At 63.6% G+C, this 27,249-nt stretch overlaps 1 protein-coding gene across 1 annotated transcript in view; it reads right to left on the minus strand.

The window, feature by feature from the left end:
- AJAP1 (adherens junctions associated protein 1) overlaps positions 1 to 26,754 on the minus strand; it is an 82,244-nt gene extending 55,490 nt beyond the window's left edge. The window contains exon 1 of the mRNA XM_054583346.1: positions 26,634 to 26,754. Within this exon, the coding sequence (XP_054439321.1) occupies positions 26,634 to 26,662 (29 nt within the window). The 5' untranslated portion in view covers positions 26,663 to 26,754. The remainder of the gene's footprint in view (positions 1 to 26,633) is intronic.
- Positions 26,755 to 27,249: the final 495 nt, after the last annotated feature.

Raw genomic sequence — 27,249 nt, forward strand, 5'->3', positions numbered from 1 at the left:
GTTGGGCGCCTCGTGCGGCGCTCCGCTGCCCGCGGCGGGCTCATCTTCCTTCACCTGCCAGGGGTGTTGACATTCTACAGGCAACACGAACAAAGCACAGAGAGGGCGAGTAAGGCACCCAAGGCCACACAGCAGGTACGGGTCCAGGCGTGAATCCCGGCCACCTGCTCTCACCACTAGTTCGGGGCCGGGACTCCGGCGGGTGGTGTGGCCGGAGCCTGCACCCCGCCGGCCGGGCCCTGAGGGGCACACGGAGTGCTGGGCGCCCGGCAACACCGGGGGCTCAACAAGACGCAGCCTTGCTCCTCACCAGTCACCACCACCACCACCAGCAGCACCACCGTCGCAGCCACGTCCAAAGCCGCGTGAAGGGGCCGCGGAGACTCAGCCGGCCGCGAGGGGCTGACGTGGCCTCAGAGGCGGCGAGTGGAGAGGGGGCGTCCGGGGGAGGCACCGGTGCAGGGGCCCGGCTGGGGATGGAGGGAGGGAGCCCCACGGCGGAAGAGGGCAGGTGGGCAGGCGGTCTGACCGGACTGGGGGGGATGGAGCGTCCTGGGCACAGAGGCTATCTCAGCGACGCCGACCGCAGCAGGGCTGACTGGCCGCCACGTGTGGAGAACCGCGGCCCTGGGCCGCCGGCACCCTGCACCGCGTGGGTCCAGAGGCACCCGACATTCACACGTTCAGCGTCTCCAGAGTTGGGAGGGCGGGACGTGTCACCGAGCCGGGCCGCCTCGGCGCCAACGGGCCACAGCGTCTTCGAGGAATCCCGTCCTTGGTCCTTCCTGGCCGTGTGGCTTTGGGAACATGTGTACCTGCTCCATGCCTCGCTTCCTCATCTGTGAAATGGGAACCACGGCGGGGTTGCTGAGGACGCATCGCGGCACCGTGTCCAGCATTCAGAGCAGCGCCGGAAACTGGTGGCCGGCAGAAGCTGTGGCCCGGCTGCTGCCTGTCATCCCCTTTGTCTGCAGGTGGGAATCTGAGGCAGGAGCCCGACTTCCCTGCCCCAGGCCACAGGGCTGACTGGCGGCCCTCGCTTGGGGCTGGCAGGGCCAGAGCGCCTGGCCTGCCTGCACGTGGCCTGTGTCTCCTCTGTTGGGGTGGGGGCAGTTCAGGACCTACCTCACAGGCAAGCTTGGCTCTCTCTGCCCCAACGTGGAGCTCAGGGCTTTGTCTGAATGAGGGGGGGCTCTTCTGCCCCAGCCCCTGTCTAGGCATGTCCCTCTGCCCCCGCTGGATAGGCGAGCCTGACCCCGAGCCAGGCCAGGCTCCCAGACCCCGGCCAGAGGCTGCGCCCCGAGCGTGGCCCCGCGGGGTCGCCCGGACCCTGCCCCGGGGTGGGTGTGGCCGGCGGCCAGCCACTCTGGCCGACGCTCCGCCTCCTGGCCAGGGCCTGGGGCTGGCTGCCGGGGACGCCGGCGGCGTGGCCCAGCGGACACCGCGCTCCGTGGCAGTCTGTGGCAGTTCTGCACGCTGTCCGTGCGGGTGAAAACACGGGCTTCCCAAGGGCCGCGTCCAACAGTGCGGGCATTTAGCGGGCGGTGGGCTAACAGTGGGACATTTCATCAAACTGTCTGAAGCAACACTCGGTGTTTGTCCGGTCCAGACAAGGGGATTTTGTATGAGTTTGGCTGTTTAATCGAAAAACTGCACCTGTCTCTTTGATTTATTTAACTCTTCCCTTCAGGATTTTAAGCCAATAATGGGTGCTAAAAAACGCACCATTTCAAACACAACTTGCTCAGAAGTTTATCTTTGCAATATTTCCAAATCCGCCCCAATTCGAAAGCCAAAGACCTGTTATTTAGCTCATATATCGCATAGGTTACGAGACACTAAACTGCAACCCTGCAGAGAAATGGCCCATTTCTTCCCCCCTCAGCCCAAAGTCCGTATAAAAACACCCCCGGAAGGGCGCGAGCGCTGCGGCCCAAGCTCCCGAGTGGCGAAGCGGCTTTGACGTTCACATCCCTGCTGGGCTGGGAACTGTTTCCTGTGTCTACACATGAAAACTCCCGCGCACCGAACCTCCAGCTGCCTTTCCCAGCCCGCAGCTGCCTCCGCCCAGCGTCTGCCACAGATGCTGGGGCCGCTTTGCACGGCAGCAAACCGGACAGCCGTGGCCTGGACGGCGGCCAGAGGCAGGGGCAGCAGGACCGTACTGCTAGGTCCTGGGACAGCCATTCATTTGCAAGCGACAACTGAGGCAGGCAGCTGGGGACAGAAGAAGGCACAGCCTGCTGACCCAGCCCTTCCCAGCCTCCGACTCCCGCAGGAGGGCACAGTGGGGTGAAGAGTGCCCCCCAAATTCACGTCCAGAATGTGACCGTACTTGGAAATAGGGTCCCTGAAGGTGGAATCAAGAGGAACGAGGTCACTTGGATTGTGGTTGGTGGTGTGACAGGCGATCTATGTGTCCGCCTGACCTGGCCGAGGGGCGCCCCGGTGTCCAGTCTAATGTGGGCGGGATGGGAGGTGCACGCAACTCAAAATATGGAGCAGGACAGAGAGCCCCTGCCGCGGGCAGCCCTCGGCCCGGCCTCTGCAGATGTGGACAGGACAGGCCGGCGAGCGTAGCCGTCCACCCGACTCCGGGCTGGTCTTCCCTGCCCTTCGCATCCTCACGGGGCCGCCGGCTCGGCTGGGAGGCACAAGCCCACCGGCTTCCGGACTGGACTTACACCCTCGGCGCCCCTGGGTGTCCAGCCCGCTGACTGCAGACCCCGGGACTCATCACCCCCAAAATCGCACGATCCAATTCCTTATTACAAATCTCTTTTCAGTGGTTTTCGCGTAAATGCATCTTACATGCCGGTGCACATATGTGTTTACGTAGGCTCACATGCCTGTGTGTACGAATGCTAAGATGCAGCATCTCCGAAGTCTGGGACGTCAGCACATCAGCGCCGACAGACGGTGGGGTCCGCAGCAGAGGCTCAGCCAGGCTCCTCGGGTTGATCTCAGCTCCGGCGCCTCCGGACGTACACACATGTGCATGGGCGCACCCACACGGGCACACACATGTACGTACACACATCTTATTGGTTCTGCTTCTCTGGAGAACCCTATCCAACTGGTGTCTTCATAAGAAGAGGACAGGACGCACAGACACAAGGCCAGAATGTGACGGTGCTAAGACAAGGGCCTGGAGTGACGTAGCCGCAAGCCAAGGATGCCGAGGACTGCCGGCGGCCGCCAGGAGCTGGAAAGAGCGAGGACAGACCCTTCCCGGAGCCTACAGAGCCTGCGCAGCCTGGCAGACACCTTGATCTTTGACATCTGGCCTCTGGCACGACAGGGAACCAATTCCCATTGTTCTCAGTCCCTGGTTTGCGGAGCCACAACTAATCAGCTGGGTTGCTTAGATCGGAGGCCCTGACCAGAGAGTCCAAGACATGAGGGTCATTCATTCACTCATCTCTTCATTCGTGGACCCGTCAAATATTCCTTGAGCGCCTACTCTTTGATGATCTACAGTTTGCCGCCCTCACGGAGCTTATATTCTAGGGGGAGGAGACGCACAAGACACAGATCTGGCAAAAGGCAGAGCGTGTCAGACAGCCAGGGCACTATCCAGAGAAATGGCTGCCCTGGGAAGTGGGGCGCGCAGCCTGTGAGATGGGGCGGTGCCTTCAAGACCGGAAGGGCGAGTGTGTGGCATAGAGCCCCTCCCAAAGCCCAGCTTCCGCCCGCGGGCTGCCCTGGGCCTTCAGGCGCGAAGCACGCACGCCTGGTTGTGTGGTCCAGGCACTTGCTGTGTGGCCTTGGGCGAGTCACTGACCCTCTCTGAGACTCGGTATTCTCAGCTGTCACATGGGGATGGAGACAGGGTTGAGTTCCCTGGGTTGTTGTGAAGAATTCAGGAGAGGTTCCAAGGCACCTGCACTTGGCCCACGTTCCTGCCGTGTCCGTACAAGTGAGCAACTGTTTAAACCCCCAGGTAGGGCGATGTGCCACAGCGGGGGACGGCCGCCGTGGCCCCTGCCTCCCGGCGTTCACGGCTCACACAGCCCGCTCTCCTGAGGGTGCGAGGAGCCACGACACACTTCCAACCAGCGGAAACAGCGGCGCCACTTCCGGGATAACATTCCATGAGATGCTAACATCCGTCTCGTCGGGGGTCTCTCTTTGGCTGCCACGTCGCGGGCTACCATATGGAGAGGGACACGGGACGGGGGGCTGGCAGCCAGCAGGGACCGACCCTCGGTCGGGCGGCCTCCATGGAACCGCGTGTGAGATCACACATGCACGCTGTTTTAAGCCCCTGCGTCTGTGGCAATTCGTTACACGGCACCAGCTCACAACACGAACGCTGTTCATCTTTCTAAACGGGCCTGGGCCGGCTCCACCCATGTGCCCACTTTCCATGCAAGACACTGTTCTACGTGACTCACAAACACATATTCTCCCTCGCCTGGACTCGCAGGGACCCCGTGAATCTCAGGCCACAGGAAAGAGTCAGCAGGACTCGTACCTCAACGTGGCCTCCGGCGCCACAGAGAGGGACGGCCCCTCCCAGTTGCTGGCAGGGCCATGCCTGCGACAAGCGGGTGTCTCCATCTGCCCCGCTGGGGGCTGCTGGACACCGCCCCCACCACCGGGCTGATCCACGCTCACCCAGCCACTGCGGGGAGGAGACGTCCTACTCCTGCGAGTAACAAGTTCTCCGTGCCACGTGCATTTGTATTTCTTATAAAAATGGACAAATCCGCATTCCCGTTGGAACCAACAGTTCGCTCCCGGCCCATGATGGACAGAGAAAAGAGGTGTCCCATTTTCATCATGTGTGGGATATGCTTAACGGCCCCTAACGACCTGCAGACACACACCTGTTTATTTTTTGGAGCTTCAAGTCATTGGCATTCAGAGCACTGAGCGGGTTCCTCCTTATGAGGCAAAGCCACGCCCGCGAGTGTCCGCGGGCTGACATCCACGGAGTCCAGCCGGCACGCCGGGCGTCACGCCCACGGCGCTGCAGGCTCCGGTCTCAGGTGTCAGCTGCCGCTGTTGCGTTTGTAGTCCTTCGCTCCTTCCTTAGTCTCCTCTCTGTCCTCCACGTGACCCAGCAGAGGGGGCAAGAGAGGGTGGGATCCCCACAGGGAAGACGGCAGAAAAGCCGCTGGCCAGGCCCCGGGAGGCCCCTCGGTCTGAACGTTCATTTACTACAAATGAAAGCCACTAATCCCAGCGGCACGCGCAGCGCCGGCCGTGTCTCTGGCGGTGGGCGCAGGGGCACGGGGGTTGGAGTCCTCAACCTCCCGACACGCTGGGAGGTGTGCGGGATCGCGGGCCACCCTGCCGGCCAGGGTGACCCCTTCGCAGCACCCTGCTGCCTGCCGCCCAAGCCGGGCCGACACACGCCTCTGGCGGGAAACACTGACTGCGGGCGCTGCCCATCACCCGTGTCCCTTGAACCAACCCCAGCCACGCAGCCACGCCCACCCACGGCTGCACGCACAGGCCTGCGAGCTCAGCCCTCACGGCCTCGGCCCCTCCTGCCTCTCCCGAGCCTTCTCCCCTCCGAGAGCAAAGGGCTGCCGCGTGTGCACGCGCTCCGTCCCGCCCACAGAGAGGATCGGCCCATGCTGCCTAGACATCCACGGGGACGCGCTGGGCTTGTGCCGGGAGCCAGGCCCCCGAGGAGCCCTCTCTTCCGGAGCATCTGTCCCAGCGAAAGCACCCAGGGGGTCCACAAGGCCCCCTGAAGTGGTGCCTGTGCCTCACCCGCGAAGAGCAGCGTCATGGGGCCTCAGGGGGCCCTCGAGACAGAACGGCCAGGGACACTCGCTGGAGCAGAGGCCGCGGGGCGGGGACAGAGGAACCCAGGAAAGCCCAGGGCGCGGGGGCTCTGCAGGCAGCTGCTCCTGCTTCTGGGACGGCTTCTCCATGGTTCCTGGTGGGACCAGCATGGCCTGGCCGCCCCTGCCGGGGCACAGGAAGAATGTCAGGGTCTCCATAGCCACTTCGGCCGGGCCCTGGGCTCTGCTGCAAGCTCAGCCCCTGCTGGGAGTGGACGAGCCGACCGGCGGGGCCGTCCCGTCCGCGGGGGGCCAGGCGTGGGCCGGGGTCACACAGGCCAGCCTCGGAAGCCAGGAGGGCCCCCGAAGGCACCGCGAGCCTGTGTTTCTGCCAGCTGGAGACGCCGCCCTTGCCCAGACCCTCCGCCCCGGTGTGGGAAGGCCCAGCGCCTGGCCGCGGCCCCCAACAGCGGCTCGCCGGGGCGCTGGCGCGCCTTTTGCTTGAACTGCCAGCACCACTCCATCTGCCGCCCCTGCTCTTCGCAAACTCGGCGACACAACGCTTCGCAGCGCCCAGAGGGTGAAACCCTCCCGCCGCCCTGTTAGCTTCCCGGCCCCCTTGGGTGCCAGGCCAACCCCGAAGCCTGAGGGACAGGCGGGTAGGGGCCCCACGATCCTCAGTGTCCCATCGGCTCTGGCCGCCAGACGCACACCCAGGGCTGTCGAGGGCTGGAGCTCCCGAGGACCCGCGTGCCTTCTCTCCTAAGTGCGCGTCATTTGAAAGCTGACTTGACAGCGTCCCTCAGGCCGCGCCAGCCACCGGTCTCCGAGAAGGGGCAGCGTGGACGCCAGGGGCCCGGGCAACAGGAGCAAGGGCCAGGCTCCACCGGCCAGCTGGGCGGCGGCTTCTCACAAGACGGTGACGCAGCCAGCCACTTCTCCGGAGCCTGCGGCCTCGTTTAGAATTCTCTGCCAAAGTTTGGATTTGTCGTAAATAAACTCAATTTTCACTCCCTTCACACAAATTGTCTTTTTTGGGAACTGGTTTAAAAAAAAAAAAAAAAAAGTAAAAGCAAACAAGCGCCCAGAAGATGAGGACATCAGAGGAGCGTGACCAATACCCAGCACGCGGAGGACGAGCTGGACAGGGGTCCTCTGCAACGCGCTGAGTGCCACGGGGCGGAGGAGCGCGCGGGGCCGTGGACGGGCCAGGACCCCTGGGCGGGCTTCCTCTCTGCCCGGTGTCTGGGTCCCCGCGGCCCCCCGGTGGCCCTGACCTGGCTGCCTGTGGCAGCCTCCCTCTGCGCCCCAGGGTGTCCCGCTGATGGACGGACGGGCCGCCGCCCGCCTGCCCCTGCTCTTCCGCCCACAGCACCTTCGGCGCTCGTTACAAGGCATCGGCTGCACCACGAGCAGCAGACGTCACGCAAGAGCCCCAGGCCCTGGCGCAAGGCCCACTGGGTGGCTGGGTCGTCAAGGGTTTGGCCTGGGAGAGAGGTCGGGCCTCTGCGCTTGGCTCCCGGGAAGCGGCCCCATGACATGGAAGGTCCTGCCTGACAAGAGTGTCTATGTGTCCCCGGGGGTCTTGGCCCCCAAACAGCCTAACAGCGTAATTTCAGGTGGGGACTTTGGGTCATGTACTTGACCTCCCAGGGGGCGGGCAGCCGAGGTCGACCATGCGGGCAGTCAAGCAGGTCTCTGTGACCGAGCACCAGGGAACACTTAGGACCCCAGGACGCGGTGAGCATCGCTGGTGGGCAGCTCTCACGTCCACTGCCGAGCGCTGTTGCCAGCAGGGAAAGGCGTCCTGGCTCCAGGGGTGGGCGGCCGGGGGTCCGCGCGCGGCTCCTTCCTGAGCTGCCCCGTGAGCCCCTTCCTGGGCTGGTTTTAACCTGTTTCTTTTCCACGTGATAAACCTGAACTGTGAGTACAAGGGCTTTTCCAAACACTGTGGGTCCTTCTAGCAAACTACTGAACCGCAAGGTGGTCCTGGGCCTTCCAGCGCAGCTGGTGGTGTCAGAAACGGGAGTGGCCCTGGGCACCCACACACGCTGCAACTGGCGTCAGGAGTGAGGGTGGGCCTGGGGGCCGCTCCCTCCCGAGTCACACAAACGTGCGCTCATCGCTGGCCCTTGCGGGGGCTCGGGGGCTCGGGGGCTCTGGCGGCCCCGGGGAGGAGGGGTCAGGTGGAGCGCTGGGTCCTGCCCACGCCCTCTCGTCCCGCTGCTCTGACAGCCGGGCCTCATGCTGAGGGGACAGCGTTTGCCGCCTGCAGGAAGGGTCTGGAGACAGCGCCCGAGACGGCCCCACGGCCACCCGGCGCCGTGACTCATGGCCTGGGAAGAATCTGTGTTTGGAAATGCTGAACGCAGAGAAGGAAGCACAGAAGTAGGCAGCGAGACAGAAATAGGTGCGTGCAGATGAAACGAGGCCTCTGTAGGCACAGACCTTTCTGCCAGAGACCCCAAGTCACGGCGGTGGGGAGGCAGGGCCAGGTGCAGCGTCTCACTTCAGCCTGCCCCCCGGGGAACCGGAACTGGAGCCCGCCGAGCCAGGGCCCCAGAAGGGAGGGCCCCGAGACCAGCGGCCACACGCCCCCGCACAAGGCCTGGCCTGCAGCGCCCCCGGTCGGGAAGTCCCACGCGGGGCTGACTCCGGAGGGGACCCTCCCTCCACACCCCGGGCTCTCCTCTCCCACGGCCTCTGACGGGGTCAGCAAACTCTCTGGAAATGGCCCAGAGAGCAGGGTTTTAGGCTTTGCAGGCTGGGCAGTGCCCTCTGTCACAGCCAGCCACTCGGTGCTGTCCTTGCAGGCAACATGCAAATGAGTGGGTGCGGCCATGGGCCAATAAAACTTTATTTACAAAACCAGGCAGCGGTGGGATTTGGCCCTTCAATGATAGTGTGCAGACCCCTGGCCTAGAGGACGGCTCTGCAGCCGCAGCGTCGCTCAATCCGCTCTCCAGGGCCCCTCCCGCCCCCGGCCCTCTGATCTCACGACCTCTCGGTCCGCTTGCAATCTGGGGCTGCGGCAGCCAGACTGAGCAATTAAAGTACCGGATACTGGTCACATTATCGCTGCAGGGAAACAATGGAATTTTTTAAGCATATCCCATGCAAAACATGGGACCTACTTACACCCCGAAGTATTTGTTGTTTGTCTGAAGTTAAAACATAGCCAAGCACCCTGTGTTTTTTCTGCACTACTCTCTGGGCGCAGTGAGGTTCAAGGCATTGCACGGAGACCCCGAGTTCTCCGCTCCTGGCTCCTTCTCTGAACCAGCAATGGCGATGATGCCTTGGGAGAGGGAAGGAGGGAGAACAGACAGGGATGAGGGGCAAAGAGAGAGAGAGGAAAAGAGGGGACAATAGAGAAAGGGGGAGAAAGAGAGACGGGGGAGAGAGAGGAGAGACAGAAAGGGGGAAACTGGACCGCCAGGGACACCTCGTGAACGAACTCACGCGTATCCGTCATCCCCTGCTGCGCGGCAAAGGACCACACATGCTGTGACTTGAAACAGCGCCCGCTCACCGGCTCACAGCTCTGGGGGCCCCGCCCAGGGTCACACCCCTCCCGCCAAGACACCGCCAGGCTGCACCCCGTTCCGGAGACCGCGGGGAAGGGCCCGCCCCAGTCCCGCAGGGGCGGTCGGCAGGACCCAGCCCCTCCCGGCTGCAGGACTGAGGTCCCCGCTTCCTGGGCGCGTGGCCCTCTCCGTCTTCAAGCCACGTCCCCTCACACTTGGGTTCCCCGTCCCCCTGCTCCCTCTGCACCTCTCCGCCTTCCCGTCCCTGCGTCGGAAGGGCCCCGGGCAACCCCGTAATCCAGGATGACCCTCCTATTTCAGGACCGACTCATTAGTGACCTCACCGACCTCTGTGTCGCCCCCTCTGCGTGTCGGCAATGTATTCAGCGCACGGAATCACGTCGTAGGGGTGGGACCTGGCGCTGCCCCCACATCACCCCAGGACGGGGACGCACGCCTCTGGGGACGCAGCAGTGCCCTGGACAGACACGGCCCCGCCCAAGACACGGACACGACTTGGGAGAAGGCTGGCATTTGCCCCGGAGATGCTCCTACCGGGGCTTCCGGTCCCCAGTCCACGCTGCCTCGGGCCCCCTGAGGAGCGAACGGCAGACATTCAGCTCCCAGACCTCTGGGCTGGAGGGTCGTCATCACCTGAAAGCACAGCGCAGGGTCCTGAACAGAAACACGCAGTGTCCCGACGTCACGGGGGCACAGCCCACACAGAAACCAGCCTCCATCGCCGAGGGCCCCGAGACTGGAGACCAACTGCACGTGCCCCCAGGCTCTCGGGGGTCGGCTGTTTCGTTTTCGCTGGATACGCCTGGAGCGCTTTTGCGTCACAGGGATTTGGGTTCCAATAACCTGAGTGACATTGATTGGGCAGCTGTAAGGCCCGGCGTGGAAGGCCTACGTGACCCCAAGTGCACCTCCCGCCCAGTGTGGCCGTCACAGGCTCCACGACACCCCCCAGTATGATCCGCGCCCTGCGAGACGCCCTGGCGCCGTAGCCTAAGAATACCTGCCACAACGCGGTCTGCAAGCAGCGCCGCGGGACCCCAACCAGCTGCGCGAACCAGGGATGGAGGCTGAGGGTCCCGTGAGGACTCCACCCCCCGGGGACACGCAGGGCTGGCCACAGCGCCGTCCCCACGGGGCGCGAGCGGACGTGGGGTCCCCTCCCTGGGAAGGCAGGCTCCAACAGCTTCCCTGGGAAACTGGGCCCCACTCCTCCCACCTTCTGGTCACCCAGGCACTCGGACTTGCTCGCTCTCCAGAACTGCAAGAGCAGGAAAAATAACGGGCCGCTATCTTTCAGGCGAGAAGCAGGGCTAATGAGACTTCCACGCCATCAGTCCACGTCCCCTGATGACTGGGGGAGGGGCTGTGGGAGGGGAGGCGGATGCTGTACCCCCGCCCCGGACACGTCCAAGTCCCTGCTCACGGACAGCTGCCGTGGGTGCTTTATGAAGACCATCGTCCTTTGAGAGTGTCATTATTCTACTTGGGACCCTAGTTTTTTCTATAAAATGAGCCAAATCGGCCATGTCTCCTCACTGCTGTGAAGCCCCGCGGAAACCATGCGGGGGACAGAGGGTGACGAGCGTCTCCTCCGTCTCCAGCCACTGTCAGCTCTGCAGAGAAGTGACAGGGGATAAAGTCCAGGGTATTTTCTCAAATGACCTACAAGCCAGGACGTCCCTTAAAAGATGTTTCCCCAAAACTTAAAGCCCCAGATTGAGCTGGTTTGTCATTGGGTCTGTCCTCTTCTCCAAAAAAAAAAAAGAGAGAGCGGACAAAAGAACATTCCGGAAAACCACGCCAGCGGCTCGGGTGTGCACCTACTCTCCCACGTTTTCCCGCCAGGTGGCCCGGTGGGCTCTGGGTGGGAAAGCTCAGCTGGAGGAGGCTGGGCCCTGCCGCCTCTGCCTGGTGGCCGCCGGTGGCTCATGTGGAGACGGCAGTTTCCGGGCGCCGGCTGGCATCATGCTCTGTGCCAGCCAGACACTGCTCTCGGGGAACGGCGGGCTCGACGAGCGGGCCGCCGCCGGGGATACTCCCAGGTCAGGGCGCGTGGCTGGGGCCCAGGCTGGTATCTCGCTAAAGGATCCACGTCAGCGGAGGCGCCTTCTCCCCGCTCCGCTCTGAGGGCCGGGCGGGGGCGGGGGGACGCAGAAGTCTCTGAGAGCAAGGTCCCTCCCAGGGGCGAGGGCTCCAATCCGCTGCCTAAATGGCTCATAATCCCTCTTTAGAGCAGAGCTTGTACAGAGCGCTGCTTCTCCGGGAGCCTCCTCCCGCGGGACGTGTGGGGAGCAGAGACGGAACAGCTGGTCCGCGCCCGGCGCGCCAGCCCTCGGCCCACCCGCCGCCGCACAGGCCGGTCCGCTGGGGCGCTGGGGGCGTTGGTCGTCACCGTGCAGCCTGACGCACGCTGGCCCGCCGGGCGGCGCTTGTCATGGCAGTCACCCTCCTCCCAGCCGAATGCGGGGTGACACTCCCACCCCTCAGCGAGGAAACTGAGGCCCAGAGGGACCGTGGGAACGGCCAGAGGTCACACAGGCGGTGCCCCATGTCTGACCCTGCGAGCTGCAGAGGAAGCCCAGGTTCCAGAGGAGCGGGCGCCGAGGTCTGCACCCCGAAGACCCGAAAACAGGGCCTGAAAGAGACACCGTGGGGCTCCTCACAGCGGCCAAAAGCTGAAACAGCCTCGGGGACCATCTGGCGGGGCGGTGGGACATTGCTCGGCCACAGAAAGGGACAGAGGGCAGACGCGCGCTACAGCGTGGATGAGACCCGACGAGGGAGGCCGAGCGAGGGGCGCCGTCCCCACAGGCCCCACAGCACGGGCGCCCGTTCGGGACGGCTCGGTGGGACAGGCGGGTCCACGGGGACGGCCGCGGACTGGCCATCGCCGGGGCTGGGAGGGAGGGCGTGGGGCGCGCTGGTCTCAGGGCACGGGGCTCCTGCGAAAAGCTGATAACATGGCGGAGCTACTCCCCGCGACAGCTGCGCAATGTGCAGGTGGCAAATGCCACGGAGGTGAGCTCTTGAGAAAGGTTGGCTTCATGTTATGTAAATTCCACCTCGATAAACTCATTTTAAAAGTGTTTGCGGAGACGGGGCCCCTCTTATGAAATCCAAACATGCCCTGTGGCCACCAAGGCGAAGTCTACCAGCTTGTGGCTCCGCAGGGCTCCGGAGTCCTTACTCCGGGGAGGGGCTCGGGATGAAGGAGAGGCTGGGCGGGGCGAGGTGTGAAGCCCACCGCGGCCAGCAGGTCTCGGAACGGCCGTGAACTTCAGTCTCTCGCCGAGGACGAGCGAGGGGTCACAAAAGGCAGGAGGAGCCCAGAGAGGCCCTGCACGGCAGGCCCTGCCCGTGGACACAGCCCTGGACACCGTCCCCGCGGGGCTGCCGGCCCAGGGCTCAGAGGGCAGGCGAGCAGGAAGCGGCCGCCCGCCCCCCGGGGCTGGGGCTGCACGGCGGGGCCGCCTGCGTCGGGCAGGTCCCGCCGGGAGTCCGCGGGCGGCGGCCCCTCTACGGACTGTGCATCACCTTAGACATTTGCTTAAATTGCTCTGCCTCAGTTTACCCACCTGTGAAATAAGGCTAATGATATTTCCTGACCTGGAAGCGCTGTTGAGAGAGTTTGTTAATTAAAGTTTCTGAACTGCCTGACAGATGATGGATGAAAGGGCAAAATTTATTAATTGGTGATTTTCAAGCTCAGTGATGCCTTACACCCACCCCCGCCCCCACAACACACACACATGCACGCGCACTCCACACACGCAGCCATGTGCACACACACGAGGGACAGTTCTCTGTCTGCGCTATGTTAGGGGAGGGGCTTGTGGCTTTATTGCCACACAGGTTTGGACCTGTGTGCAGCCCGAGGAAGCAGCGGCCCCAGCGACATTATCTGGAGCGAGAACCACTTCCCCAAAGGCTTCCCGTTCCTACTCTGCTCTTCCACCAGCGTTCGCAGAGGCTGCAAGCGCGCCCCCCTGAAGTTCTGGATAAAGGGCAGCCCCTGCCCCCTTGGCCTGGACGCACGTCCTTCTTGGGCACACTCCCCTTCCTGCGCCTGGTCCTGCCAGATGGGGGTCACCGCCACTCCCTCCAGGAAGCCTTCCTGGCAGCACCGGGCAGAGCTACCCTCGCCTTCCTCTCGGCTCCTGCAATTCCACCTGCGTCTCTGCACTGAAAGCTTCCTGCAAGCGCCAGGGGGTCCCCCAGTCCCTGCACCCCGCACAGCACCCGCGCCCAGCAGGCACTCTGCCCCCGCCCGCAGAATGAAGCCATCAGTGGGAACCGTTCCTTGGCTCAAAGGCCCGGAGCCGGCCTGGACAGCGGTCAGGGGCCGGCTGACCCTTGGGAGACCACCCAGGTGGCCGGCGCTATGAAACCACAGCCCCGACCTGGCCAGAGAAGCCGGGCGACAGATGGCGGCCGGGCGAGCCGGGCTTCAGGGTGCCCAGAACATCGGACCTCTGGGAAGACAAGCAAATGAGCCTGAGCCCCATGAGGAGGCGGCACCTGGAGCGAGCGGGCTGCTGCCTCAGGGCAGAAACGGGCGGTGCCAACCGGTGCCGGCTCCGATCCAGACACCGCGGAGCCCGCAAACCCGCGAGGGGCGACGATGCCGCAGCTGCCGGCCCGGCACCCGGCGGGGCCCCTCCATCAACGCTCTCCGGGGCCGTGAAACGCGGTGCCGCAGAAATGAACACGCTCCTTCCCCCTGCCCGGCCTCACTGGCTCTCTAAAGAAACTGCGCCTTCTTGAAGAAGCCACCTTGTGCCTGGGTGGGCGGCACCGTCCTGAAGGTTCTCCTCACAGAAAAGAAGCGGGGCGCCCTGAGGGAAGCGGGCCCCGAGGCGGGTCCTCTCCCTGTGACAGCAAGGGGCTCCTTCCAAAGTGCCAGAGCGTAGCCGGGGTCCCGCGGGGCCCAGCCGAGGCCGTTGCCACGGGCCGGCCCCGCGGTTCGGGAGGTTCATCACAATACACAGAACAGGGTGCCGCGGCCTGGCAGCTCACCCTCTTACAGAAGAGTCCCTTTGAGCAGACAGCGGCTGCATGCCGCCGAAGGCCACGGCGCCTGGGTAGCCCACGCCCCCGTGCCTGCGTCGGCGGCTTCTCGCTACATTCGGGAGCTTGACGCTGCGGCGGAACGTTCACTTTTGGTCCTGGTGGCCGTCGGTCCCGGAGGGCGATCACAGGACTCAGGGCAACGCTGAGCGATGCTACTTAGATGCGGAGCAGAAGCACGTCGGAGCCAAGCGGAGCGTCCCCCAAGGTTCGCCTGAGCGAACGGAGGCTGCCGTGGCCTTGCCCGGCTGTCTCCAAACCGCCGGCGTCTCCCAGGGCCATCCCGACCTGTCTGAGGGCGACGTCCCCGGCCCACGGCAGCAGGAGGGCGTGGCAGTCACCCTTGGGTGCGTTCCCTCCTCTGCGGCCGCCCAGCCGGTCCCCGGGCCGGCCGCCACCCACGTGGACAGGCTTCCGCTGGACCACGGGCACGCCGCGACCGTCGTCGGCCTACGGGGCTGGGGACACCTGAAGGTCGCGGACGCCCCTTTCGCCTCTGTGTCCGGGGCACCGTGTGCACCGCGCGGAGCCAGGCAGGACGGATGTCGGCTCCAGGGTGCCCGGCTGCGGTCCCAAGCTGTGCTGCCTTCCTGGGCCGGTGGGCGTGGTGCCCCTTAAATTCGCGCAACCCCCATTGTCTCTGAAGAGCAGGAGAGACAGATCAGGGAACCAACGCTGGGGCCGGACGGCCCGGGGTGCGGCCCAGCTCTGCCACGGACTTGCCGTGTGGGCAAATCGCTCCGCCTCTCGGAGCCTCCTCTGGGGGAGCAGCATCAACCGCCTGTATGAGAGCAACGCCGTGACGTGAGCTGAGACGTGTCGTGCGCTCAGAACAGAGCCTAACGTTACCCGTGGGCCTCGCGGAGGCGGGGGTGCCGCCCGTGCCCACAGACAAGCCCGGCCCCCAGTCCTCCAGGGGGAAGGGGCGCCTGGGACGCGCGGACAGCTACTCTCGCAGCCCGTGCCCAGGGCAGAGGGGACAAGCCGCCTTCAGGCGCTTTTCCGTCTCTGAGCCTCAAGGAGAACTCAGGATCCTCCTCAGCGCAGAGCTCAAGGGGGCAGTAACCAACGCAGCAGCCGTGGGCCCCAGGGTTGAGACCTCTCCCCCGGCCCTGGCCCCAGGAGCCCCGGGTGGGCCGTGACGCACAGTCCACACGCGCGGGACCCGCCCAGGAGGATGCGTCAGTTCCTGAAGGTGCGGGCTCTCTCTGGAAGAGCCCCCACCTTGGAGCACCTCGGCGGGCGGCGGAACCCGGGGCCCGCGGGCCGCGGCGTCGACGGCAGCGCGACCTCTTCCCCAGGGAACCTCCCGGTGAGCGGGGAGCGCTGCCCTGTGCCCCCGGACCCCGCACGGTGCCCTCTCTAAAATGACACCTCAAAGCCCTTTGCTGTAAGTGGCTCCAGGAAGGTGGCCGTCCCCGAGCACCGTCCCACGGACGGGGCCTGAGATCGGCACGGCTGCCTTGCGGCCGAAGAAGGCTGGACGGCAGGGGCTCCTTCCGAACCCCCCTCCTCGCCAGCCCCAGCCACACGCCCCTTCCTCCCCAGTGGGAGCCATGCCCGGGCCGGCCAGGAGCCCGTCCGCCCTCGCCTCCTGCACCCACGGCTCCGGCCGGTGCCTCAGGCCAAGGCAGAACGGGGGCCGCCACCATCACAGGCGCCTGCCAACACCGGCGCCACGTGAGGCCGAGGACACCCTGCGACTGTCTATCCCAGGAACGTGAGCATGTGAACAATTTCCACCAACTCATAGCACACGCGGGGCTCTCGGGACCCTGATACATCGACCTCTGTGGTCGTCGGGCACACGGGGTGAGGACACAACCGTGACAAATGTGCCCAAAAGACTCCGTTATTTGTACAAGAAGCTGCACCGGACCCTCCCCAGGGGCGTGCATGCCGGCCACGGCACGTCCAGTAGATGGGTTTGCTCAGGGAGAAAGGGGCGAGGCCGGCGTCCGCAAGGCCGGGGTGCCCAGCAAGGCGACCCAGACTAAAAGGACGGCATCGTCCACGATTCACGGCAACACCGGGAGACACACGCCTGTGAGGCAAAGGCCAGCCCGGCGGCCGCGGGAGGCTGGGGGCAGACACGAGGCTTGGCTGTCGGTGGCAAAGGGGTGTCACCGGGGCGGCGGGAACGTTGCACCCCGGCCCACGGGGGTGGCAGCCACCGGGCAAACTCACTAGATGTCACCGAAGTGCACCCTGGAAACGGGTGGGCGGTGTGGTGGGTAAACCGCACCTCAGCGAACACACACACACCCTCGCGCGGCGGCCTGGCCCTTCGCCGGACACCGGACCCCCCACCGGGCTCGTCAGGGGTCTCACACGTCCCCGCGGTCTGGCGCCGTGAGGGCTCCCGAGGGGGCCCCTTGGAATTAGTGGCATATTTATTTTTAATTATTAACTAGACCGAATAACAGTGTCTGTCATGGAGATGTGTTCCTCCCCTTGTGAAGGTTCGTTCATTCCTGGCTGCAAAATAACCTCCCACTTGGACCATCCACCCCTTACTTAAAACCGCGGGCGCCTGACCCATACACTGCTGGGCCCTTCGAGCTTGGCTTGTTTTGTTTTGTTTTGCTCTGTTTTTCCCCAAAGGCAACCTATAACTAAGGGAGTGAGAAGCAAATTTTACAAAGAAGGGAACCACGCGGGGCAGTGAAAACATATGAATGGACCTCACGGTCCATGACACTGGGGTTCAAGTCCCAGATCTCCCACCAGCAAGCTGTGTGACCTTGGACAAACTGCCCAGCCTCTCTGAGCCTCGTGTGCTCCTTTGTAACACGAGAGCAACAACACCCGCCGCGGAGAGCAGGGCCACCACGAGGACCTCAAGGACGGACGGCAATGGTGTACGTCGGCGGGGCCACCCAGCGCGGAGCCCGGATCCTGGGAAGGTCTAGCTGCCTCCTGTGCCTCCCAGCCGGACGGGGAAAGGAGGAGAAGGAGGAGCAAAGGGTGTCCTGCCAGGCTCTCAGACACTCCGAGCCGGCTCCAACACAGAGCCCCCCGCCCCCACCTCACCCAGCTTCATCCCACAAGCGGCCACTGGGCAGGCGGGCCCTGGGCACGCCCACACACTGCCCACGCATGTGCGCACTCCCCCGCCACAAAGACCAAACTGAAAACAGCGAAGCCACAGACGAACGTGTGCTTCACAAACCCGAGTCCCGCCTCCCTGATCCGGAGACGCGCCGCCCGCGGGGTGTGTTCGACGGCCTGTCCCGGGCGCGTGGACCGCAAGGCCCGGTCCGCGCGGCTGGGAAAGCAGAGCTGGGCCCACGGAGGCCGCTCTATTTTTGGAGCTGACCTGATTTATGTGAGGATCTGGACAGCTCTTCTTATCCAATAATTATGCACCGGGTCGTTTATTACTGTCAGCGATGACGGGTCTCACACCATTAGCCACCCGGCACGTGCCTGCGCCGCTGCTTTTTGCATCCTCCAAACTGGGGCAGACCCGCGCCGGCGAACGGCGTCAGGCAGCGCTCTCCCCCCTCCCCCACTTCCACGTCGCTGGTCACTGCGATTAAATCCGAGTGCAGGTCCCTGAAGAGGTTACACACGCGCGCCCCAGACAGACAACCAGGAGCTCATCTTTGACAGAGGACTAGAAACTATTCGTTTCTCTAATTAAACTTTTTATTATCAGTTCCTTGAAGATTCACGTGTGCTGTAAGACGGAACGCAGCCGGATCCCGTGGGCGCCTTCCCCGGCCCCCCCACGGTGACATCGCAGGACAGCGCTGCTGGGCGGTGTGAACGCGCCACCGTGCCCTGCCATTCACCCCGGCGGGCGGCCGGCATTCCCCGTCGGTGACCACCGCAACCACGGCTGCCGTGAGCGTGCGTGTCCCAGTCCGCGTGGGAACGCACACTTCTCGTCTTGGGCGTAAGCGCCCACGAGGGACGTGCTCAGCTGCAGGGCCACTGCCCTTCTCAGCGCAGGAGAAAATGCCCACTCGCTTCCCAGATCGGCCGGACGGTGTCCGCGCCCCCAGCACTGCGGGGACCAGCTCCCCCACGTCCTCGCCAGCCTGGCGCCGCGCCCGGCTTTTATTCTAGCCACTCTGGCGGGAGGCTGGCGGCAGCTCACTGTGCTCTGAGGTTGCCTCTCTCGAACGGTGAGTGACGGTGAACACCCTTTCGTGGGCTTTCTTTCTGTCTAAATATCCTCTTTGGTGAAATGTTCCTTCAAGGCATGTACCTGCTTCTAACTAGATTGTTCCTTTTTTTTTTTTTAAAGCTAACATGGAGGGTGTATTTCCTAGTTCTCTCCACCGAGTTTTGAGAGATCTTTATGTATTTTGAATACTAGTCCTTTGTCTCATTAGGTGGTTTGCAAACAGCCTTTGCCCCCCTTGCTTGTCTTCTCCTCCCTCTCAAAGAAGAGTCTGAGGGCAGATTTTAAGTGTCTGATGAGGGCCCGTCTATCAGCTGTTTCTCTTTTAAGGCGCTGCGGTTTTATTGTGAAGTGTGAACTCGGCCTGGCCCCGTATCTCGCTCACGCTCTCCTTATGTTTTTTTCCTAAAAGTGTTACAGCCTTACGTTTTGCATTTAATTCGGTCATGCATTTTGAGTTCATTCTGTATAAGGGTGAGACTTGGGCTGAGAGTCTTCATTTCCCTTGGCTGGGAGTGTCCCGTGGCTCCCGGACCCCTTGCTGCAAGGCTATCTTTCTTCCACTGCATTGGAACGTCTGTCAAAAATCGTGTGGGCCCATTTGCGGGAGACTATTTCTGGATTCCCTGTTCTGCTCCGTCGATCTAACTATCGATCCCAGATTTGACACTCTACCGTCTCAAGCGCTGCAGCTCTATAATAAGTCTTGGACTCTGGCTGATTCCTCCCACTTTATTATTCTTTGTTTAGGCTGTTGTAGCCATTCCAGTCTCTTTTCGTCTGGCCTTTAGAATAACCTTCCTACAGGTGCAAATATGTTGCCGAGATCTTGGGAACGGCGTCAAGCCTGCCAGTTTGAGGAGACAGACGCCCTGCTCTGCCGAAGCTCCTTGTCCGTGAGCGGGGGGGCGGGCCTTCCCATGTGCTTAGACCAGCATTTCCGCCCCCAGCGCGGGCCTTCTCAGCATACAAGCTGTTAGCATAATGTCCTGTTAAATTCGCACCAAAATATTTCATTTTTGAGTAATTGTAAATGGTGCTGTATTTTTAATTTCCAGGTCCACGTGTTCATTGCTAGTACACGCAGAAAACGACACACAATTCGTCTTCGTACATTTATCTTGTGTCCCGCAACCCCGCTGAACTCACCAATTAGTGACAGAGTTTTTTATAGGTTACAAGAGACTGTCTGCGGACGATCATGGCGTTGGTCTATATCAGCAAACACAGTTTTATTTCTTCCTTTCTGTGTGTCTTTTATTTCCCTTCCTGCCTGTGCTGCCCTGGCTCGAACTTCTGGCGCTACCTGAGCAGAGACAGCAGACATCCTTGACTTGTTCCTGATCTCAGGGCAAAGTCTCTCAACCCTAAGTATGAAGCCAGCTGAAGGCCTTTGTAGATGTCCTTCACCGAGCTGAGGACGTGCCCTGTGTTCCGATGTTCCTGAGCGTTCCTATCAGGGATAGGTGTTGAACTTACCACGTGCCTACGATCGTATGATTCAGCCTTCCCACGTGACAGATCGCATCGACCGATTGTCAAATATTGAGCCATCCTTGCAGCCCAGGAATAAACTCCCCTCGGCCATGGCATGGACCTTTTACACACAGCTCAACTGTATTTGCTGACATTTCATTAAGGTTTTCTATGGGGGGATCCATTTGCCCAGAGGACAGTGACTTCTAGTTGTCCTTTTCTGGACTGCCTTTGTGTGCCTCTCATAGCAGAGCAGTCTCAGCGCCGTGAAATGACTAGAAAGTGTTAGCTCCAGGCAGCGCGTTCCTGAGGGCAGGGCCTCCCCCCGGACCTTCCCATCCTCCGCCCCAAACCCGGGACTCCGTGAAATAGCAGGAAGGCGTGCTGCGGGGCCCTCAGCCCGCCCCCACCCCCCAGCACCTGTGCGGCCCTGAAAATGCCCGCTGCCCGCTTCTGGTGCGGCACGTGTCACACTTTCTCTTGGGCCCTCGATCCTGCAAGCACAGCGAGCTGCCTTGGTCAGAGAAGTTTGTCCTAAACACTGGTCTCTCTACCTGGAGTCGGAGCCCCCGACAGCCACTGGCCCCCAAACTCCCCAACACGCACGGCCACACGTGCCCACACCAACCACGCACACACACCCCACGCTCACACCACACACGCACACCTGCACACACCTCCGCAGACACCGCTCCCCCACATCGCAGGCACCCCGCAGCGCCCTCTCCAACACACGCACCTTGTTCTGGAACGGTGTTCCTAAAAGCGTTCATTCAACCCAGGCTCTGGTTATTCACGGGGGGGGGGGGGCAGGGGGGCAAGGCGAATGGGCTGTCGGCGTCGGGGGCAGGTGCTGGGGGGCAGGGGAGCGGGGGGGCCCTGACCTCAGGCTGGTCCCCTGACTATGTGCTCAAGGGGGGCCAGCAGGGTGTCCACCGCCCCAGGTGCGCGCCATGGGCATTGAGAACCCCGCTGGACGCCTTCCCCTAGGCCAGCCCTCCCTGCCGGCAGGTGCCCGGCCCGTCCTGCTCTTGCCCCTGCTGGTCTTTCCTCTCCCTCAACGGACACCCCACCGCCGACACCTGTGTTCCAAGGGAGAGGGCTCTGCCACTCCGCCTCAGTCCCCAGATCACTCCAGAGCACCCCAAGGTGGCGAGCCCAAAGCCGGGGTGCTGACAGACTAGATCACACCCCCGATTTCAAGGACCTAGCGCACAGTAGGAGCATACACTTAACACTCATCAGCACCGCTTCATATAGATCACACATCGAAATGAGAACATTTTGCCTACATTGGATTAAATTAAATATCTCATTAAAGTCAATCTCGCCTTTTTTTTCATGGCTACTGGAAATTTTCAAAATACCAACGTGGCCCGTGTCATATCTGCATCGGACGGCGCCGGTCTCTGCCCTGATTAAGGTGGTTCTGCCCCCACCAGCTCCCGCTCCGCCTCGGCCGAGACCCAATGTTCTCCCTGTTTCAAAATGGGGTGTTCTAGCTCCTGCTGAACTATTAATGACTGAAAGAGTTCAATGACATGATGTTTCCTGAACGTGTCGGCCTTCCAGTTATAACTCACGTAAGACAAAGGAATGAATCTCTAATGGTGGAATTGTGAGTACCAGTAAGTCAGGTGGTGGAAGAAGTGATGAATCTATTTGAGTCAGAACAGGGCCTACACTGGAGACTGGCCTTGGCTGGGCGTTCCTTTCCCAGGTCGCAGTGTGACTTCAGGGATGAGTGACCACAAGGACAAGGCTCGGTACAACAAGGGCACTGTGCCATGTGGACACACATCCTCATCCACAGGCATCTCCTGAGTATGCACTAGGCGCCCGGCACTCTTCCCAGGAGATGATGAGAAATGGAACGCAGTCCCCATCCAGAGCTCCAGTCCACTGCAAAAGGGACACACTGCCAGTGACAAGGCCCTAGACCTGCTGCCAGGCTGTCCCCTCCAGAAGCCCTTGAGGTCACACACAGACGAGCACGGCTCTCCTCAGCAGCCGCACCGCCCAGGCAACTGCCCACTTGGGGCTGGAAACGAGGGGAGGCCGAGAGGCGGCCGCCTTGCCAGGACAGCCCTCCTTGGCCGGCCACCGACGGAAAGTGCAACAATTGGCAGGCGTCCCGGCGAGCGGCCTGAACAAGCAGAGAGCGCGGCGGGCTGGGGAGGGCGCAGCGCAGATGGAGCCGGCATGGCTGCCACCAAGCCTTCTCTGGGCGGGAGGGGTAAAGAAACGAAGGGGCGCCACTCACGCACAGGAGTGGAGAGGCAGACCCGAGCCCTCCCCTCCCCCGGCCTCTGTTGGTCCTGGGGCAGGGCCCTGGCCTTGGCTAACACGTCAGCCCTCCACTCCCACTCTCTTTGGGTCACCGCGGAGGCATTTATGAACTGAGAAGACCCCGCAGGTGAATGGTGGGTCTCTGGCCTCTCACGGTCGGTCGCGGCAAGAGAGCCTGGAGCTCAGCACGGCCCCGGAGCCACGTCCCTGTGCCTGGGCAGCCCAGTTAACTCGGCGGGCCCAGAGGCTGCTGGGAGGCACCTGGGCGGCTGCCCCAGCCCCCGGCCCCCGGCCCCCGGCAGCAGCAGCAGGGGACAGAGGCCTCACTCTCCCGGGAGGAGCTGTGGGGCTGGCACACAGGCACCGTGCAGTTCCCAGCTGGTGGCCGGGGTACAGGGAGCTGCCCCCGACCGGGGGCTAGAGCACCGGGCCTCGGGCGGCAGGTCCGATCCAGCCCAGGCGTGGGTGGGCATCCGGGGAGCCAGGGCCCCCACCCAAGGCCCCCGGCGCTCTGGCAGGCAGCTGCAGCCTCTGACTTTCTATGAACGGAGAGCTGGTCTGAGTTACATAACCGCCACTCCCCGCCCCGGCCTCCTGACTCGCCGGCTTGTCCATTCCTGGAAGGGGTCTCGGAGAAGGCGCGTCCACGGGCGGCACGGCCTGCGGGCTCCAGGGGGGGCCTGCCACTGTCCCCCCAACCCGCGTCCGATTGGCATGGGGCAGGAGAAACCCTCCGAGCCAGACTTCAAACACAAAAATCTAGATCAAGGATATATTTGGCTTTCCAAGCTAATCTGTACATCGGTTTGGTCTCCACTGACTCGTAACCCTTTGAGGAAAACTGGGCAACTACACATGGAAGGCAGGTGACTCTTACGTAACCCCAGACAGAAGCCCCAGGGTTCTGGAAGGCTCCGCGCTGCTGTGCCGGTCGGTTGGGTCGGGGCCTGCCATCCACGCACTTCGCCGTGACCCAGGGTGCTGCCTCGCCCACCTGCCCGGGCGTCCTCGGGTCTGCCACCCGGAGTCCGAGGACTCACCCCCAGCACCCTCTGCCAAAGGGTGCCCAGGTCAGGGGTGCCATCCAAGGGACCCCGGCCAGGAGGAGGCGGCAGCAGAGGGAAAGCAAGCTGGGCCCTCTCCAGGGACCAGAAGATGGACAGATGTCTCAGGGAGGCCTGAAGCTGCCTCAGCTCCTGAGCTGCCAACCCTGCTCCCTCCTCTTCGTTCCCCTCGACACAGAAAGGAAGAAAGCGGGTGATTAAAATGAATCAACAGAAGGGACAGGTTGGGAGGAGCCTGCCACTTCCTCCTCCACTTGGAGAGTGGGTCCCCTGGGTGGGGGGGGAGCACTTGAGGGTAAGGGGTGCACCCATGTGGTGGAAAGATCTGAGCTGCCTGCTAAAATGGCGATTCATTCCAACGTCATTGTCCCTGATAAGAACCCCGGCCATGACACTTCATGGCTCCCGGCTGCACACATGGGCGTGAGCAGGGCTCGCCAGGAGGGCCGTGTCTGTGGACAGGGCATCCGGCCGTTCTCCGAAGCCGCTGGAGGACTCTCCAGGCAGGGCTGCTGACAGCCGGCCCGCTGGGGCTCCCTGCGGCGAGGCGCCCCAGGCCCGGCGTGCGGGGGGGGCCGCGAGTGCCCTGTGAAAGTGTGCGGGTGATGTTGTCATGCCCTGCCCCCCCCCACCGCCGCCACATCCAGGGTCCCCCAGGCAGAAGGGGTCACAGAACCGTAGGGGAGAACAGACAGAGATGCCAAAGGACAGGAGGCAGCGGCGACTTTGGCGAGGCAGCGAACTCCCGAGGACAACTCGCAAAATCCAGGCACGCGCACAGCCCCTGAGAACGCAGCGCCTGGAGGTCTGCAGCCTCATCAGAAGGTGCTCACCTGGCAGCCTCGCTTAGAGCCCAGCTGCCTGCTGAGTAAGCACCGCCCCCCCAGCTGTCGTGGAGGTCCGCTCCGCTCCTCGCAGGGCACGCCCCTGGCCGCCTTCAGGCGACACCCGAAGCCGTGTTGTGGCAGGATCTTCAGAGCTTTGCTACAACCCGCCCCCCCTCCAAAAAAAGCATGAAAACAGCTCAGAAAGCCTCAGTCTGTTTACCCCTCTAGGAGGGAAGGGTTCCCTGCACAGCTCCGCTCGAAAACAGAAGAAAACACCAAGCCCCGGCTGTGTCTTGGAAACCAGAGGCGAGGGCCCCTCGCTCAGCTAACACCAGGCTCGTCTTCTGCTGCCTGGACCCCAGGTTCGGCGTCTTGCCTGTCACAGCCCGGCTCTGAGCCGGGCAGCAGCAGGCTTGGGGCTCACCTGGGAGCCGGGAAGGAGCAAGGGGGACGGGCAGACTTCAAGGAAAAAGTGCGTTTCGGGTGTCGGGCCGGGCACTCCTGGCTCTCAGGCACCCAGAGCTGCGCCCGGCGTGAGGCAGGGCACACAGACCCTGGGCCGGGCCTTCTCTCGGCCGGGGACGGCTCTCACACATGACAGAGCTCTCTCCTGTCAGCCTCCCAAATAGGTGACAGCTGGTCCTTAGAGACCCACTTACAGAAAATCTCTTGTGCTAACAGTGAAGGGAAAAAAACAAAAGGTCAAACTTCAAAATCAGCAACAGAACTATTTCCTGAAGCAAAACCCCAAGAAGAGCTCGCTTGGGGATGCTTGAGGGGAGCCGTGCTGGCGAGTTCTGAACCAACGGAGAGCTTCGCTTGGTGATCTGTACGCTCCTCTCCCCTTATCAAAATGTGCTCATCTCTCCATCCAGCAACTTCCTAATAAATTTTGTAAAAGGGTCGGTTCAAATACCTTGCAGGCAGTCAAAGTAATCAAGTGCCAGACAGCAGCTCAGGAGGTGCTCAGAGGTCGGCTGGGGACCCGCCAGGTCTTCCCGGGGTTCCAGGGGCCTGGGGCTCCCGCTGAGACACGAGGGCAGAGGGCAGGAGGCCGGATGGGTCGCCCGCAAAGCCTCCCATTGGGCCTGCGTCCAGCGCCTTATCTAGTCCGAGCACACGAACGGGTCCGGAGGATCCCCTGCCCAGCGCCGGCCGCCCCCCATTAACCCCTCGCAGCCCAGCCAGCGGCCAGGACCCGCCTCGCGGAGGAGGAGAGCTGCTCTCCAGAAAAAGGCCAATAATAACATTTGACAATTGTCACTGGCTGTTGTAAACAGTCTTTCCCCCCGGACCGGGGAAGCGTCTCCCGGGCCGAGACGGGCTAGAGAACACGGGCGAGCGTCGTCCCCTTTCGATTTCTCAAAATCAGGACGCGCACTCGCTCCTCCGGGGGCTCGCTCCCCCCGCGCAGGCCTGGCGGGGGGCGGGAGGGGGGGCGGCGGGGGCGGCTCGGGCGGCCGGGCGGCCGGCGGGCCGGCTTCCTCCCCATCGCGGGAGCGCAGTGCATCCCAGTGGACGAACTCGGGAACCGCACGCCGGTTCTCTCCGCCTCCGCCTGCGTCCTCCCGGCTCTCGCGGGCAACCTGGGACCCAAACGCACGGGCTCCACGGAGCCCCCCGGCAGGAGGGTGGGCACTCGGAGGGAGCCTGCCCCGCGGGGGTACGACCGGGCCCTTCCGAGCGCTCAGCGGCCTGAGGCAGGCGCTGAAGCTCGAGCTCCAACGCAGGCGGGCAAAGTTTGCAAAAAAGGGGCTTCCCGGGTACCCCCCACAGCGGGCTCCAGGCTCGGAGCCCCATTCCAGCGGGCCCCGGATTCGGAGACACAGACAAGCCCTGGGGCGCTCCCACGGGCGTTTCGGGATGTGGGTGGGGGTGCCTGCTGGAGCTCCCCCAGAGCCCCAGCGTCTCCTGCCCCAGCTGCCCGCCAGCTGTGCGCTCCCCTCGGGCCCAGAGGTCACCGACACACAGCTGGAGAGGCAGCTGGAAGCCCAGGAGGCCCCTGCTCAGCCCTGGAGCCCAGAGCAGGGGGGAAACGGGGTCAGGGGCTGTTTGGTTTTGCTTTCCTCCAACTCCGCCTGCCGAGCTCTCTCGCCCGGAGCGGGGAGCTCTGGCTTCCCCGGCAGCCCCGGTCCCCGCCCTGGGTCCACGGCCCGCCGCTCCCAGCGGCCGGCGCCTCGCTCCGGGCCCCGGGGAGGAGGCGCGCCGGGGCGGCCGGCCAGCACACTGCGCTGCTGACGCCGCGAGCCGCCGTCGCCCCTGCTCGGACCCCAGACGCGCGGAGCCCAGGAGAGCGGGCCGCTCCCCGCGGCGCCGCTGGGCTCGGAGCTCCAGACCGGCGCCCCGACCCGGCTCCCGGCGCACCCCGCTGGCCGCTCGCGGGCAGCGGGGAAGGAGTCCCTTTATTTGCAACACTGAGGAGAGCGCCCTTCCGCCCAGCCCGGCACCCACGCACCCACCCGCACCAGGGCGCTGGCCGGGTCGCTCACCTGAGTCCTAAAAGCTGTTGAATCCACATGGTCACGTTTCGGGGAGCGGAGCCTCAGACCTTGCTCGCCCCGGCCATCTGCGCGGCGCCCGATCCCGCTCGCTTTCGTCCCCCGGCGCCGGTCTCTGGCTCTCGGTCCGCCGCCGCCCGCCGCCCGCCGGCCGCGGGGCGCAGAGCGAGTCAGAGCGCGGCCGCGCGGGGCTCCATGCCGGCCGGCGCGCCGCCGCCGTTGGGGCGCATGGCTCAGGCTGGGCGGCCCGCGGGGGCGCACATCCTCCGGCCGAGGCGTGGGGCTCGCGGCCCCCTCTGGGGGAGACCCGGCGAAGGCAGCGGCGAGGCCCGCGGGGAAGGGGGAGGCTGGCCCGGGAGGGACGCACTCCCGCGCTGCAGTCGCTCAGCGAGGGTCGGAGGACCGGCGGCTTAGCTCTCCGGGGCGGCGAGGAGGGAGGCCGGGCACCGCCGCCGCGAACGGTGCGTCTCTAACCTCCAGTCGGAGCTCCGCGCCGAGGGGGCGGCGCGGTCCGGGGACAGGGGGGAGGCGCTGATTCGAGAGGACGCGGGTCCTCTCCGCGCGCCTCCGGGTCAGGAGGCTCTGCCGGGGCTCCGTCGCCGGTCAG

This window comes from Pteronotus mesoamericanus, unplaced genomic scaffold, assembly GCF_021234165.1.
Source record: "Pteronotus mesoamericanus isolate MK-2021 breed Mesoamerican mustached bat unplaced genomic scaffold, CSHL_Meso_final contig_1193, whole genome shotgun sequence".
In the NCBI taxonomy this organism is placed as follows: Eukaryota; Metazoa; Chordata; class Mammalia; order Chiroptera; family Mormoopidae; genus Pteronotus; species Pteronotus mesoamericanus.